Raw genomic sequence first — 14,093 nt, forward strand, 5'->3', positions numbered from 1 at the left:
CGCTTCCGGGAGGCCCCTCCTAGGCCTATCGCTACATTTTCAAGAGTGTCCTCTTAATTTTTGGATGCTTCTGTCTTTGTGCTTGAGACACCAAGGACCTGATTTTCAGTGGTGCTGCCTGCTCCCAGCTCCTGTTGGTTTCAGCTGGAGTTGTGCATGCACACTGATGGATGTATCCAGGCTATCCAGCTCCAATAACAAGAGCAGTGAAGCTGTAGGAGCAGGGGCTGCACAAGCCTGCCTGGGACCCTGGGTGTGTATTAATAGCAGCAAGAGCTAGATGCTTGGTTTGAGCTAGTGAAGTCAGAGCTAGCTTGCATATGTCTATGCGTGCTGTGGTCATACCTCTGATGGCAGTGCAGATATCCCCCAACTCTGAAAGTCAGGCTCTATAACAATGGGCAGTCAGAATTGGAGGCGACATAAAACCCATGGTTGCTTTTGGCTGAAGGAGCTGCATTGATTGACTCTGTGGGAAACTGGGTCCAGGGGTTTCTACTAGAGGGAAATTTTCTGTAACAGGGCCCTCGCAAGCAAGGAGGAAGTTGAGGGTAGGGTATGTGTCCATCGTAGACACTTTTATAGCACCAATTGCTGTAATATCCAGGTACCTTTTAATGACTAGGAAGGACGCCATCTACTGTGATGTTTACTTGTAAGGGGATGGGGAGAAGGACCTTTCACCTGTAACTCTGACCCATCCCTCTGTCTCTGGAGGGTGGAAAGTATCTTTATTGCCTCAAAAACTATCCAGAGTCCAGTTCCCAGTTCAGCGGGGAGGAATGCATTAAAAAAGCTCCTGCTGTTGTATCAGAGCAATAAAATCTCTGGCCCACTTGGGCACCCGCACTCCTTGTGTACATACAGTGTATAGCTGGCCTTCAGAACTCTTGTCCTGCATTGACGGTGACAGATTGCAGGGACATTACCTGCTCCCTGGTGAACGTGCCCTCCCCTTCCACAGGTGCTCAGAGGAAGGACTGTAACTTAGCTGCTTGAGAGACAGACGGTGGAGCTTGTATATCCTGACTGGGACTGGGCTGAAGCCCAGGAGGAGGAATTTTCTGTTACTCTTTAGCCTAGGTTAATTTGTGTTAATTCTGGCTATAAACATTGTGTCAGACCCTCAGCTGGTGTAAATCAGTACAGCTCTGTTCACTGGAATGGAACTACTCCCATGTGCATAAGCTGATGATTTGGTGTGTTCTCTCTTGAGGAAAACTGTTTGTGCCTGAGTTATGCTGAGGTTGCATCAGCCTGCCAACTTAACGCTGGTGTCTTGGTTTCAAATGACTGGGGAATTTAACCTCTCACACTGCTTGTTTTAAAGGTTTCCATGTTTGCCATGAAAGATGGAAAATGTAACTCTGTTCTGATGCTTTCTCTCTCCTTCTTCCCCCTCCCCCCGCCACCCTTTCTTGTGCACACAGCAGCCTCTCTACCTTCTCTTTCCTTTTGCTCACTCAGGTACTTCATTGTTTCCAATAGAATGGAGAGCAAAGATACTTGTCTGCACTCTGGTAGATGAGGCTGAGATCTGGGATGCTGAACACCCACTATCCCAGATAAAGTCAGGGGCTGAAGTGGGGCTCAGCAGCTCTGAAAATCAGGCCCTATGTGGCAAATGCACAAGGGAGTGAGCTGAAGCCTGGTAGAAATAGTCACACAAGAGAGGTTAATGTCCTTGTTCCTCCCTCCTGCCCAGAGTAACGTGGGAAGGTCAGCACGCAGCTCTCTGATGCTCACATTCCAGAGATCTGAAAGCACAAGATGAACCTGCCATTAGGACTTGTAATGTCTTCTTGGCCAAATAAAATGCAAGGTTTTTTTTCTGCTGGTACCAGACTGGCGGGGATGGTTGAAAGGACACATGGAGAAGGATGGTCCAATGGTTAGGCTGCCCACCTGGAACTTGAGACTTGAGTTCAGATCTTTGCTATGCCACATACTTCATGTGTGATCTTGGGCAAGTCACTTAGCTGCCCTGGGCCTCAGTTTCCCATCTGTAAAACGGGAACAGTGTCACAAAACAGGGCAACTGCACCTGTATTCCCCCTCTATGGTCCACCTAGGGCACTCATGCTCAGACTTCTGGCTCTGTGCCATCACCTCTCAGGCGGAGACATGTGCCTCTCTTCCTCCAGACCAGGGGTTTTCCAGGCTGCACAATCCCCTGCCTACCCTGTGAATTTCCAGCAAGTCAGACTGCCTCAGCAGGTCTGCTTTGCCTTCTCCTTGGAGGCTATAAGTAGCATCATTGCCCACTGTATAAGTTACCATGCAGCCCTTTCTAAGCAAGTGCATTGGTTGTTAAGGTGAAAACAGCACATAGAAAACATTACAAACAATGAAAGAACCTGCACACGTTCTGATAACCTGAGAAGAGATCATCCCAACCCCAACAAGGCTTCTGGCAGGTGACCAGTCCTTCAGACTCCACCAGCGTTTTTGTCCTGTGGTCACAAGTCCATAACAGCTGTTAGCTCAGAACAAGTGGCCCCAGGAATAGATCAAGTCCCTCCAACCTGTCCCAGAAAGGATTGGGGCCCCCCTCGAACAGAAGTTGCTGTCTGTTTGCTAGATCCAGAAGCCACTCCGGAGTCAGTTTAAACGTAGCTTATTGTTCCAAAAGTCCTTTTGTTGTCCGGTGGTCTCTAGAGAATCCGGTTTGAACCAGTATATGTGAATCTCTCCGGGTGGTGGGACCTCTTGCGAGGTGTTACAACCTGAGTGAATTTGCCTAATCACCCCCCACCCCACTACACACACTGTTCTTAGTTCCTGGAGGGGCTATGGTCCCCCTCCCCCAGGGAAGTACATACAATCCCTGGCCCACAATGATACATACACTTAATTCAATAAGTTGCTATATCTTTCACACACAGCACTTCCCTACCTCACAAAGGTGTTGGGAGGACAAACACATTAGAGTGTGAGGTTCTCAGATACTATGTTAATGAGGGCTATATTAGTACCATAGATAGATGGCTGTGGTCCAGCGCTCTAGTAGCTCTGTTGTACTATATGTAACACTAACAGACCCCTCGTCAGTGGGATCGATCCTCAGGCCTCTGGAGCTTAGTGCATGAGTCTCTACTGCATGAGCTAAAAGCCAACTGGCTGTTAGCTAAGGCTGTAGAACAGACTCATTAATCTCTCCAAGTGGTCTCAGTGCCGCTAGATGGGACAGAGCACCACGCCTAGGAGGTTTGTGGGTTACATATATCCCAAAACACTCTAGTGACTAGACCTCTGTCTTGTTGGGATTGAGAGTCCCATGACCTGTAAATCCTTTGTATCTACATTATAGTGCAGTGAAGCCAATGTGAGTATAAGATGGCCCCAAAAGAAGCAAAGTATCAGGGGGTAGCAATGTTAGTCTGTATCCACAGAAACAACAAGAAGTCTGGTGGCACCTTAAAGACTAACAGATTTATTTGGGCATAAGCTTTCGTGGGTAAAAAAATCTCACTTCTTTAGATGCAAAAAGAAGGAAGGACAGTAGCCTAAGGAGTGCTGTGTGAGTTGAGTATCAAAAGGGAGACCTTACTAGTGACTGTCTGTCTCCCAGCTGTTGCTGATCCTCGTCTTTTCTTTTACAGTGCCCTGCACATAGACACGGCCCCTGTCACACCAGTATCAACCAACAGCTACATCCAAGGGACCACAAACATTCCACTGCTCACCAAAACCGTGTGTCAGTGCCTGGAGGAGACAGTCCATCGGTTTCCAGACCGGGAGGCCCTGGTGTTCTGTCGAGATGGAGTTCGGAAAACGTTTGCCCAATTCATACAAGAAGTGAGTGGCTGATGTGCCTGTTACAGAGTCTGGTCCTTTATCTCACCACCCTTGAGAATTTGCAATGCAGCTGAATCACAGTATGAGTGGGTGGCTTGATCAATAGATCGGAGAAATGAAAAAAAGTGATTTCGTCCCTGGATTGAAAACAGAGGTTGGGCTTGTTTGGTTTGGATTCTGATCCTGGCTCTGAATACATAGCAAAGCTGCATGTTGATTTATCATCTGATGTGCGTGATAAGGTGTGTGTGTGTGCATACTTACCCTGTCTTCATGGGCTGCTCTGTAAGGCATGAGAGCAAAGGGAGAGGGCAGTGCCCAGAGGAAGTACTCATGCGTAATGCAATAAATCCATGTCCTAGATTGCATTACTGCACTTAGGAAGTGGTTCTCTATCTATCTGACTTATCTTGGGGCAAGTCCTGAAGTCTAATCCAAATCCCACTGGCATCAGTGTGACTTGATTTTCAGAGGTACTAAGCACCTGTAGCTTCCTAGTCATTACGTAAGTAAAACTCTCATTAAAATCAGTCAGAGTTTTGCCTGAGTAAAGACTGCAGGACTTGGCCTGTTTATAATAATATGTATGAATTGGCATTCTGAATATGCATACAATATTCCATCTGGAAGTGGGAGGGGAAGGGAATTTCCACTAGATTTGCCCAATGATCCTAGATGTGATGGATGGCCTTGATAATCCAAGGTGTTCAGATATTGCTTTTTGTAGATTTGCTAGAGTTTTGTTAATTTACAAGAATAAACCCTATTCGCAGAACTCACTAATTTTTAAAATATTTTCTGACTCACCTGGAAAATACCATTTCTTAAACAGAGAACCCTACAAAGAGATTTTATAAACAGTTATGTGGACTGAAATTTAGTTCATCTTGGAAACACTAGAAGGAGAGAATGTCAGAAAGTTAATGAAACGTTACTGAGGAAGTTGGACCGTGTATGTCCAGCCCCAGCTGAAATACATTTGCCGTTATGCAAGATAAATGATGATCTTAATATAATGCCTGGGTTTTGATTCACGTGGATAGGGTTCAAAAATGAGATGGGTCAGACTTCTCGTTAAATTGTGTTCTTAATCCGAATTATTTCCAAAGTAAGCAATAAGCCCGTATGATTAAAATTCACCCTGTACATGGATCCAGCAGCACCATATAAGTCCTATTTTGAGGGCCTATGTAGGAGTTAAAGGATGCATAGGCCTTGACCGCACAGGAATGATGTCACCTATACATGTCTGATTTACCAGAATCCTAGCTGCCTTTGTACGCATGTTCTGAGTTTGCGCCTCTCGTGCCGTCAGTCACCGGATAAGTGTGGGCGATCTGTTCTTTGTACGTCCACTAGGCACTGCTGTTTATAGAACAAATAGCGCCAAGCAATAAGCTGCCGGACTGCACAGTAGTGCTGTATAATGCTTGATTTCTGTTTCCTAAACTGGGGGCTAAAATGAAGCTCAGCTGCCTTCAGGTTAGCATGTGAGAGATTGAAATGCCTTGATGTGCCCTGCGAGGTAACTTCTCTCCCTACCTGGCGTCATATGTGTTTTGCAGGTGGACCAGGCAGCAGCTGGACTTCTGGCTATTGGCTTGAAAAAGGGAGACCGGCTGGGCATGTGGGGTCCCAACAAGTATGAGTGGGTTCTAATGCAATTTGCGACAGCCCAGGCAGGAATTATCCTGGTAAGGAGACTTGTCTGTCTGGGCACCTGGATTTTTTAGGGCCAGGGGGAGACAAAGGGGAAGCCTGGAGATCTTGGAGAAGTTGAATAATGTGCTGCGTAAGGGAGCTGAAGTGAAGAGTGGGAGCAGATGTCATGCAAGGTCTGAGCAGTGATCATTAGTCTGACCCTCCATTACCCAGAAAAGCACAACGCCAAGCCGGTGAGAGGCAGTGGGAGACCCTGGGACATAATTTACAACTGTTGATGGCATGAGGGAATGTATAGGGGGGCTACACATTTTTATATCTAGTCCTGGTGCCCCCAAAGGACCAACTAGTATTAAAATTGCCCCTTAATACTTTCCATGGTGCCTCTGGATGAAAATCATTCGCAGAAAGTGACCATTTAAAAATGTAATATACTAAGATGTCTGCCCGCCCCCCCCGGAGATTCAGCCATCACCCGATAGTACCATTAGGGCTTTGTCTTATTTACATCATGAGGTCCTTGGGGCAAGGCGTGCAGTGTGTCTTCCTGGAAGTTTTGTACAGCATCACCCACTGTGGTGGCATTCAACAGATACAACATTAGACAGGGTAAATAGATGGGTTTAGCTTAGTGGGCTACCAAAAGTCTAAATTTGATGGCTCAACTCAACTTCAGTGGCCAGAACTGCTTCTATGGTGTTCCATGTGCGATAGTGAAGTTTTCACTGTTTGTGTTACCCAGAAAGGATTCTGACTGTCCCTGCAAATGTGAATTACTGTGGTGTAGTGGGCTGAGCATGAGCTAGGAGTCAGGGGGCCTGGATTTTATTTCTAGCTTTGCTATTGACATGTCATTTGACCGTGTGCGAGTAATTTTACTTCCAGGCCCTATATGTAAAAATGGGGATAAATGGGCTTCCCTAGTTAACATGAAATTTGAGTGGTTCTCCTAATCCTGGTGTCCTATACAAGGAAGAAGCTGCAAGTGTGTTTTCACTGAGTTTTTTTCCCCTCCAAAGCACCTTTCTCTTAGACTAAATGGTTAGAAGATGGGATCTTTGAGGCTTTTTCAGAGCCTTGATTAATTCTCCTGTCTCTTCCCCATTCTAGGTGTCTGTGAACCCTGCATATCAGGCCCAGGAGCTGGAGTTTGTGATCAAGAAGGTACTGTAGGCCACCTACGGGTAATGCCACTTGATTCTGCCCACAAACACTTTGAAATGTGGCGATATTAAAGGCAGAGGGTAACCATGGGAACTGCACCAGCAAAAGAACTTCTGATCAGGGAGGGCACTTGGGAAATGCAGGCAGCAGAAAAACTTCTTTTTGGGGCAGCCTGTGAGAACAGGGCTGGGGGGCGGGGGGGGGGGGTATTTGGCCACATATGCAGGGGGCCCCACGGTGCAGCAATTGGCCCTATGGAGTGTGAATGCCTAGAAGTAAATCTCCTCCATTATTGTTCCCTGTGGCCACCCTCTCGCCTGTTCCACAAGGAGATTCCTGCGTCCCCTCCTTTCTGTCTCCAGCCGTCAGTTCTAGACTAGGTGCTAAGGAAACCACACAGGTGCCGAGGGTCCAGCATAGGGCCGGTTCTACTCACCTTGGACAGCAGAGCATTGGGAGCGACTGATCATTCAGAAGCTGTGTGCTGGGGTGACAGCTGGCTGACGGGGCAGCATTCCTCCGAGAGCCAGTTCTAATTCAACTGGCGCCTGGGAACTAACACCAGTCTGCGCTTTTGAGTGCAAAACCACAGAGCAGACACTGATCCAAGTGACTCTGCCCCTGTAGTAGGCCCCTGTCAGTAACTGCAGGAGCCCGGCCTACTTTGGAATCCCCTGTGAACGTCCCTTCCTTGAGCCTTGCTGGGCTGTTAGTTCTGTGTGTATGGTGGCAGTGGTTAGGTATGATAGAACCATACGGTGAAATCCTGGCTCCATTGAAGTCAATGGCAGAATGCCCATTGACTGCAGTGGGGCCAGGATTTAACCTATTGAAACCAGAGAGGGGAAAATCCTCTGGAGGTGCCAGCCGCGTCCATCACTGCAGGTTTGTTCCCAACCATGTATTTTCCAGTGCGCTGCCCAGTCTGGCTGGGCTCTTACACATTTGTCCATATGTTTTATGTTCTGTTCCCACGTGACACATGCTGCTGTGCTTCAATCCCGATATGCCTGCCTTGGTTCCAGAGCTGCATGGGACTGTTCCTCAGCTCTGTGTCATAACATGCAGAGGAAGATCCAGTTTCTAATCCCCAGTAATGAGGGATTAAAGCTATTTAATCTCTTATGAATAAAATTAATCCTTCTTGGATTAAGGGGCCACTTACGCTCCTGTTTTGAATTTGTTCAGTTTGGAAATCTGTAACCCTAGTACAAGAGGAGACGGAACCAAAATACAGTCTGGATTTTCCCAGCCCACTCCCTATGCCATCAGGAGATTGAAATAGAGAATTCACAGCAGCACTGAGTGAGCCTTCGCCCACCTCAGTCCCTGGATGGTCAGCCCCTGCCCTTCAGTTTGATGGCCCAAGTTGTCATCCTGTTAAATCTGGTGTGTTAAACCCACCAAGGTGGCTTCCCCTTTTGAGAGTCAGACAGAGCTTTTCCTAGCAAACGGCTGTCTGTTCCTGCCCCAAAGTTTCTTTAGTGCCCACCCTGAGCAGAGGAGTGGGAACAGATGGCTGCGTTTAGAGAGAAAGGAAAGGTGGTCTCTAGAGCTTGGATTCTGAGGCCTGTGTTAGCTCTGAGTGTTGGCACCGGAGGGTTTTCATAGCGCCAATGCAGCTTTTGTTGGTATCCTGTATCTGCGCCACTCTGGCTTGCTTTGTGCTTTCCATTCTGATTAGCTCCGTAGGGACAACAGTAGCTTCCCTTTCCTCCTCCAGGACTTGGCTTTTGTTTTTATCTTGGTCTCCTTGGTTCAGATTCTGCTCTCATTTACACTGGTGTAAATTCAGAATGACTCCATTAAGGTCAATGGAATCTGTCTGGGTTTACGAAGGTGTGGTCAGGAGCAGAATATGCCCTCTTGATTTCAGTGGGAGTCACTTGTATGCTGTGGCAGGAGAAATGGTTCCCTGGTATTTATGGTATTGTAGCTTTGACATTAAGGCTGTCTGCCTATCCTCATCTCCTGCCAGCGCCTTGTCTCTCCTTAGATTGCTGCTGTTTGTTAATGGAAGTCTGCAAAACAAAAACCCTTCCCTCATGGGCTTGGACTATTGAAATAGATTCACCACAGAACCCACCAGCAGCCTCATCCTTTTCCTGCCACTGCAGAATAATTCCTTCCAGCACACAATAATAAATAGCCAGTTTTCCTACCTGCTCCTCCCTTCGATCATTTTCCTGCACCAGATTTCCAGAGCTTTGTAAATACAAACTGATCATGGCTTTCCCAGTGCAGGTCCTTTACAGAAAGATCTACTGCTAACCATTGCCACGTCTGTTAAGAGGGACCCTCCTGTAGCAATTCCTCTCCTCACATAACTACCTTTACAGACAAGGGGCTTTGGAGTTTTCAGATTAGTATTGTGGCTTTAATTGTCTAACCCTGATCATGGTGTCCCTGGAGTTAAAGGCTATGTCTACACAGCAACTAGACACCCACAGCTGGCCTGCTTAGGATGTGGGGATGTTTCATTGCTTTGTAGACTTCCAGGCCTAGGCTGGAGCCCAGGCTCTAGGACCTGTGGAGGGGGGGCAGTCCCAGAGCGCAGGCAGTCTACACCACAATGAAACAGCCCCACCAGCCTGAGTCGGCTGGTGTGGACCAGCCCTGGGTTTTGCTTTGCTGTGTAGACATACTCTAAGTTACAAAGCCCCAAACTTCCTTGTACAGATGAGGCCTCTGGTGGATTCAATGTGACCTTTCCGAAAGGGAAAGCAATTGTTGCTCTCTCCCATTGCAAATCACAGAGTACTTGCAAATAATTTCTTGGTTAAAACTGGCATATGTTGGCCTCCTCTTGACGTGGTGAGGTTGGGGTTGGGGTTGGGGCGGCAGGTAGCATTTGTCCTGTTTTCATGCTAATCGGAAAAGGAACTGCAGAGTTTCAGCAAAATGCGAAGGGTCCAGGAAGCAACAGAAACCCACAGCTGCACCTGCAAATCGGTGTGTGACAGCAGTGCAGCTGAATTCTCCTGGGCACATACGCTGCTCCCTGCCTTGACAATGTGGCTGTACGGATTTGAGCCTCCTCTCGCATATACATCTGTGTCAATCAGGAGTAGCACCGCTGAAGTCAGTGGGGCTGCAGAAGAGTAAAAGCAGTGGAAGTGAGAGGGGAATCAGGTCCTTGGTGGGTAAACAGTACCATTTTTAAGCTCTGTCAACCCAATACTAAAATGGGATGTAAAATGGCTTTCAATCTGACGCTGGGTCCCTCAGTGGCAGTGTCACTTTCAGGAAGGCTGTTCCTGCCAGCATCAGATTCAGCAATGGTATCTTAAATGGAACATACAATTTATGTGCTCTGGGCCAAATTCAGGCCTGTTGTAAACAGGTGCAGCCCTGCTGAAGTCTGTGGAGTTGCACCTGCCTACACCAGGGATGTCTGCTCTGGGAAGAGAAGTGTTAGAATGCTGAACATTAAACCCAACGTTGCAGGTGGGTGTGAGCTTGGGATCTTGGGGTCACCGTTCTGCTGGGAAATGGGGTTGCTCATGAGGGCAGCAAGGCACAAGGAGAGTTGGACTCCTTAAATGTCTCCTGGTGTGGTGTAGGAGCTGTCCCCTGCTTCTAAGCCATCTTACAAGAGGTTCCTTCTAGGAAGAGTTTGAAAGCTCAGTCTAGACAGGGGCCATTGTAACACATACTCATAGCCGAACAAGTCCTGGGAGGAGCCCCAGGTAGTGTTAAGGTTTCTCAAGGTGTGTGTGGTGGTTTTCCATCATCAGTGAATGCAGGTGCCCTGCTGTCAGGTTTCCAGGGACTGTTCATTACTGCCTGGGCAGCGGGTGTCACTCCAGCCTGACTTCCCTCTTTCTCCCCACACAGGTTGGCTGTAAGGCCCTGGTGTTCCCCACTCAGTTTAAAACCCAGAGATACTATGAGATCCTGAAGCAAGCTTGTCCTGAGCTAGAGAAATCCAGTCCAGGGGGAATAAAGAGCAAGAGGTGAGTGTGAAACACCAGAGATCCTCTTGTGGTTCCCCAGGGCTGTGCCCTGCACTGGGTCCTCACACTTGCAGGGTGACAAACCTACTACTGAACCCAAGGGAAAAGAAGTCCCACACAAATATCTCTGTCTAGGCTTTTATACCCTATGGCATCCATCAGCCTGTTATCTGAGCACCAAATAGACTCCAGATCACTGGCTGATAACAACTGGGACCTGCACCCTATTCCAGTAAGGAATCAGACATTATCCTTCCCCAGCAAACAGAGGAGATCTCGCTTAGACCTACCTGGGCTGGAGCTGAGTGCCCTTTGTTATACACAGCTCCTCCCATGTAACCTGCATGCCAAAGAGGAGAAAGGAAGAAGAGTCTAGTATGGCATTATCCCATGTAAGCTGCCTTAATCAGCTCCTGCTTCCTGTGTCCAGGTGATACAGGGGCCCTTGGGCCCCTAGCAGCGCACAAGCACCGAGGCAGTCTGTCCTCCTTACTCCACTGTTGCTGACAGTATTTTGCTTTGTCTCAGGCTGCCAGACCTATCCATTGTAATCACCTTAGACTCCAAGCTACCTGGCACGTTCCAGATGAGCGAGGTGATGCAGGCTGGGGACAGCAGCCATATGAAGCAGTTACGAGAGGTCCAGCAGACTCTGTCCTGCAACGAGCCCATCAACATCCAGTTCACTTCTGTAGGTACCACATGCTGCTCTGCCCTGCAACGGACACCAGATCTGGTGACCCCTGTGGCCAGTGCTAAGCAGGCTGCTCCCCTTGACAGCTGGTCACTTGCGTGGATACTGTCCCATCTTCCCTGGCCCTTTCACAATAGGATTTAGGAGGTCATCTAGGATTTTCCCCTTTTCTCCACCACTCCCATGGCTTGCCCCTTCCCCAGGAGCTGACAGCAGGGATGAGATGGGGGGCCTGCATGCCACAGAGCTCTGATTCCAGCTGCAGTTGGTCTGTGTCATATCATTTGTGGGGCTGTCGGATCAGAGGCTGCCGGATCTGGAGGGAGACTAGAGGACAAGTGCAGAGCAGAAATCTGTGGGGTGGGGAGGGGAGGGATCACCACAGAGAAGCTGTGCACCTGCCCCTCTGAAAGGACGGTCATACCAGAGAATCTCATAATGCTCTCTGTCTTTCAGGGCACGACTGGAAGCCCCAAGGGAGCCACCCTCTCTCATAGAAACATTGTGAATAATGCAAACCTGATTGGGCTGAGGCTGGGAGTCAATCAGCAGGTGAGTCTGCTCAGTCAGTGGGGGATGGGCTGTGCTCCGGCCGTAGTGGGACCGAGCACATGGAGAAGGCGGATGACTCCGCAGCAGGACGCAGCGAAAGACCCCCCAAGTTGTGGGTGAGGGGAGCTGAGAGCGCTGTTAGTGAGGAGCCCTCAGGACGGCGTATGGAGCAATGTTGTGCTGCGGTGGTGCCAGCAGAGGGCACTTCCACAAGACTGGGTTTGAGGCACAATGACAATTCAAGCAATTCCTTCCCCCTGCTATCCAGCCCCCATATCTCATATTCTTACCCTATGGGTGTAAGTGGTTCAGGGAGAACCCTGTGTTAGGCCCATGTGTGCCAGGCATCACAATGGTTCCTATCTCCTCATTGCTGCCTTTGTTCGGCTTGCCCCTAGGAATGCCGGACTGCCCTCCCCGTCCCCCTCTACCACTGCCTGGGCTCTGTTGGAGGCTGTATGGTGATGGCTGTGCATGGCGCCCCCGCTATCTTCCCGTCCTTGAGCTTCGAGGGGAAAGCTGCGCTGGAGGCAGTGGCTCAAGAGAAGTGAGGATCATGGGCCCTGGAATGTCACCTGGAGGAGTCACTTAGCTCAGCTCTGCTGGCAGGCAGCTCCTGCCCCTGGCCTCTGGCCTCCCTGCTGTGGCAGAGGCATAATCTTTTGTTTGCATTAGCCCTGGCCCTGTCGTGCCCAGGAACTTGTGAAATGCCCCACTGCCCATCCCAAGGTGCCCTCGTCACTGCTGACTCTTGCCTGGAAGGCATGGCCTCTCCTTGTTTGGATTAGTGACTGGTGTGAGTCTATACATAACCAGCTGCCTTCTCCCTCCACCATCCCCTCCACCCCAGCGCTGGCTGCATTGCCGAGGTGCTGTGTGTAAAGCAAAGGTGCTGCTGCTGCATGATAAATCCATTATTCCCAGGCCTGCCCAGCGGGCGCAAAGGCCTGACCCAGGCACAGTGAGGAGTGGGCTACATAGGCTTTACTGCCACAGGCTCTGATTCCTCAACTTTGCTTTTTCTCTCCTGTCCCTTCAAGATGCTCCCTTTTACACGGCACTCCGACCATGTTCATAGACATGCTCTCCCAGCCCGACTTCGACAGCTATGACCTCTCATCTCTCCGGGGAGGTAAGTGCAGCAGGACCCATGGTAACTGGCCTCTGCTGGGTCTCCTTGAGGAAGCCACCTGGACAGGCAGATGCTCATGGGCCAGGCTGTGCAAGCAAATCACTAGTGAGGAAGAAAAATGTGTGTTGCAAGCTCTTTGCATCGCCCTGTTAATTTGCTGGTGTGCTTTCCTACTTGACAATCTTCTGCTCATGATTTCCATGTTTCTAGCACCCTTCTCCTCTCTTCAGAGCAATGGCCTGATGACTTGAAGATTTAGGGGGGGAGTTATCCAGCTGTTGTGTCTTATGGAAGCAGAGAGGGGATGTGCAGGAAGGATTGTACTTGTTGGACTTCCATACCTCCATCCACCAACATGTGGCAGCAAACACACGTTCCCCAGGGTGCAATGGGCAGTGCTGCAATGGGTAGTGAATTTCCTACATGTAAAATTCCCTGCTTGTTTAGAATTGCTACCCATGTTTTTAGGTAGCTGATGTGCAGCTCATTTGTATTGCAGCTTTACTTTCCCTCCCAAAGCATCAGTGATAGAAATGTCCTATAGCAACAGTTGAAGCAAGTGGTATAGAGTTTATGGGCAGCATTGGCATTCAGAGACTGCTGTGATGGGTGAATTAGAAGTACCTGGGTAGCACATCTGAAACTCCCTGTTATCTGAGGAAGGGGCCTAACCCTATCAAGTCTGTTGATTACACTGAAAATCGACATTGTAATGTCTCCGCTTGTGCAATGTCAGTCTGATCCTGAAGGTCTGTGCTGTAGAATTAACTCTCCTAACAAGTAAATGAGGCCACCCCCCAACCCAGGCCGAGAAATGCATAGCTCTTGTTGCCAGGCTAGTGCTTTGGGAATAATCAGTACCCACAGCTAGGGAAATGCTGAAGCATGTAGACAGGACCTAGTGCCTCCCAAAGGCTTTGTCAGCCATCAGATCTAACTGTACCGACCCCTTTCAGTGGGATTTCCTGGGGAAGGAGAGTCTCCAACGTAGTCCTCTTGCTGTCTCTCTTCCAGGAGTCATTGCAGGATCCCCTGTGCCCCCTGAGATCATGAAAAAGATTATAACCAAGATGAATATGCGGGATATTGTGGTGAGTCGTTTTCCATGCTTGGGCCTGGGCTGCCTGGGTCGTCT

General features: G+C 49.0%; 1 protein-coding gene across 1 annotated transcript in view; it reads left to right on the forward strand.

The window, feature by feature from the left end:
- ACSF2 (acyl-CoA synthetase family member 2) overlaps window positions 1-14,093 on the forward strand; it is a 51,302-nt gene that overhangs the window by 9,269 nt on the left and 27,940 nt on the right. Inside the window, exons 2-10 of the mRNA XM_050920504.1 lie at window positions 3,603-3,798; window positions 5,364-5,492; window positions 6,571-6,624; window positions 10,462-10,580; window positions 11,109-11,271; window positions 11,731-11,826; window positions 12,225-12,373; window positions 12,867-12,958; window positions 13,973-14,049. Of these exons, the coding sequence (XP_050776461.1) occupies window positions 3,603-3,798; window positions 5,364-5,492; window positions 6,571-6,624; window positions 10,462-10,580; window positions 11,109-11,271; window positions 11,731-11,826; window positions 12,225-12,373; window positions 12,867-12,958; window positions 13,973-14,049 (1,075 nt within the window). The remainder of the gene's footprint in view (window positions 1-3,602; window positions 3,799-5,363; window positions 5,493-6,570; window positions 6,625-10,461; window positions 10,581-11,108; window positions 11,272-11,730; window positions 11,827-12,224; window positions 12,374-12,866; window positions 12,959-13,972; window positions 14,050-14,093) is intronic.

This window comes from Gopherus flavomarginatus, chromosome 12 (assembly GCF_025201925.1).
Source record: "Gopherus flavomarginatus isolate rGopFla2 chromosome 12, rGopFla2.mat.asm, whole genome shotgun sequence".
NCBI lineage: Eukaryota > Metazoa > Chordata > Testudines > Testudinidae > Gopherus > Gopherus flavomarginatus.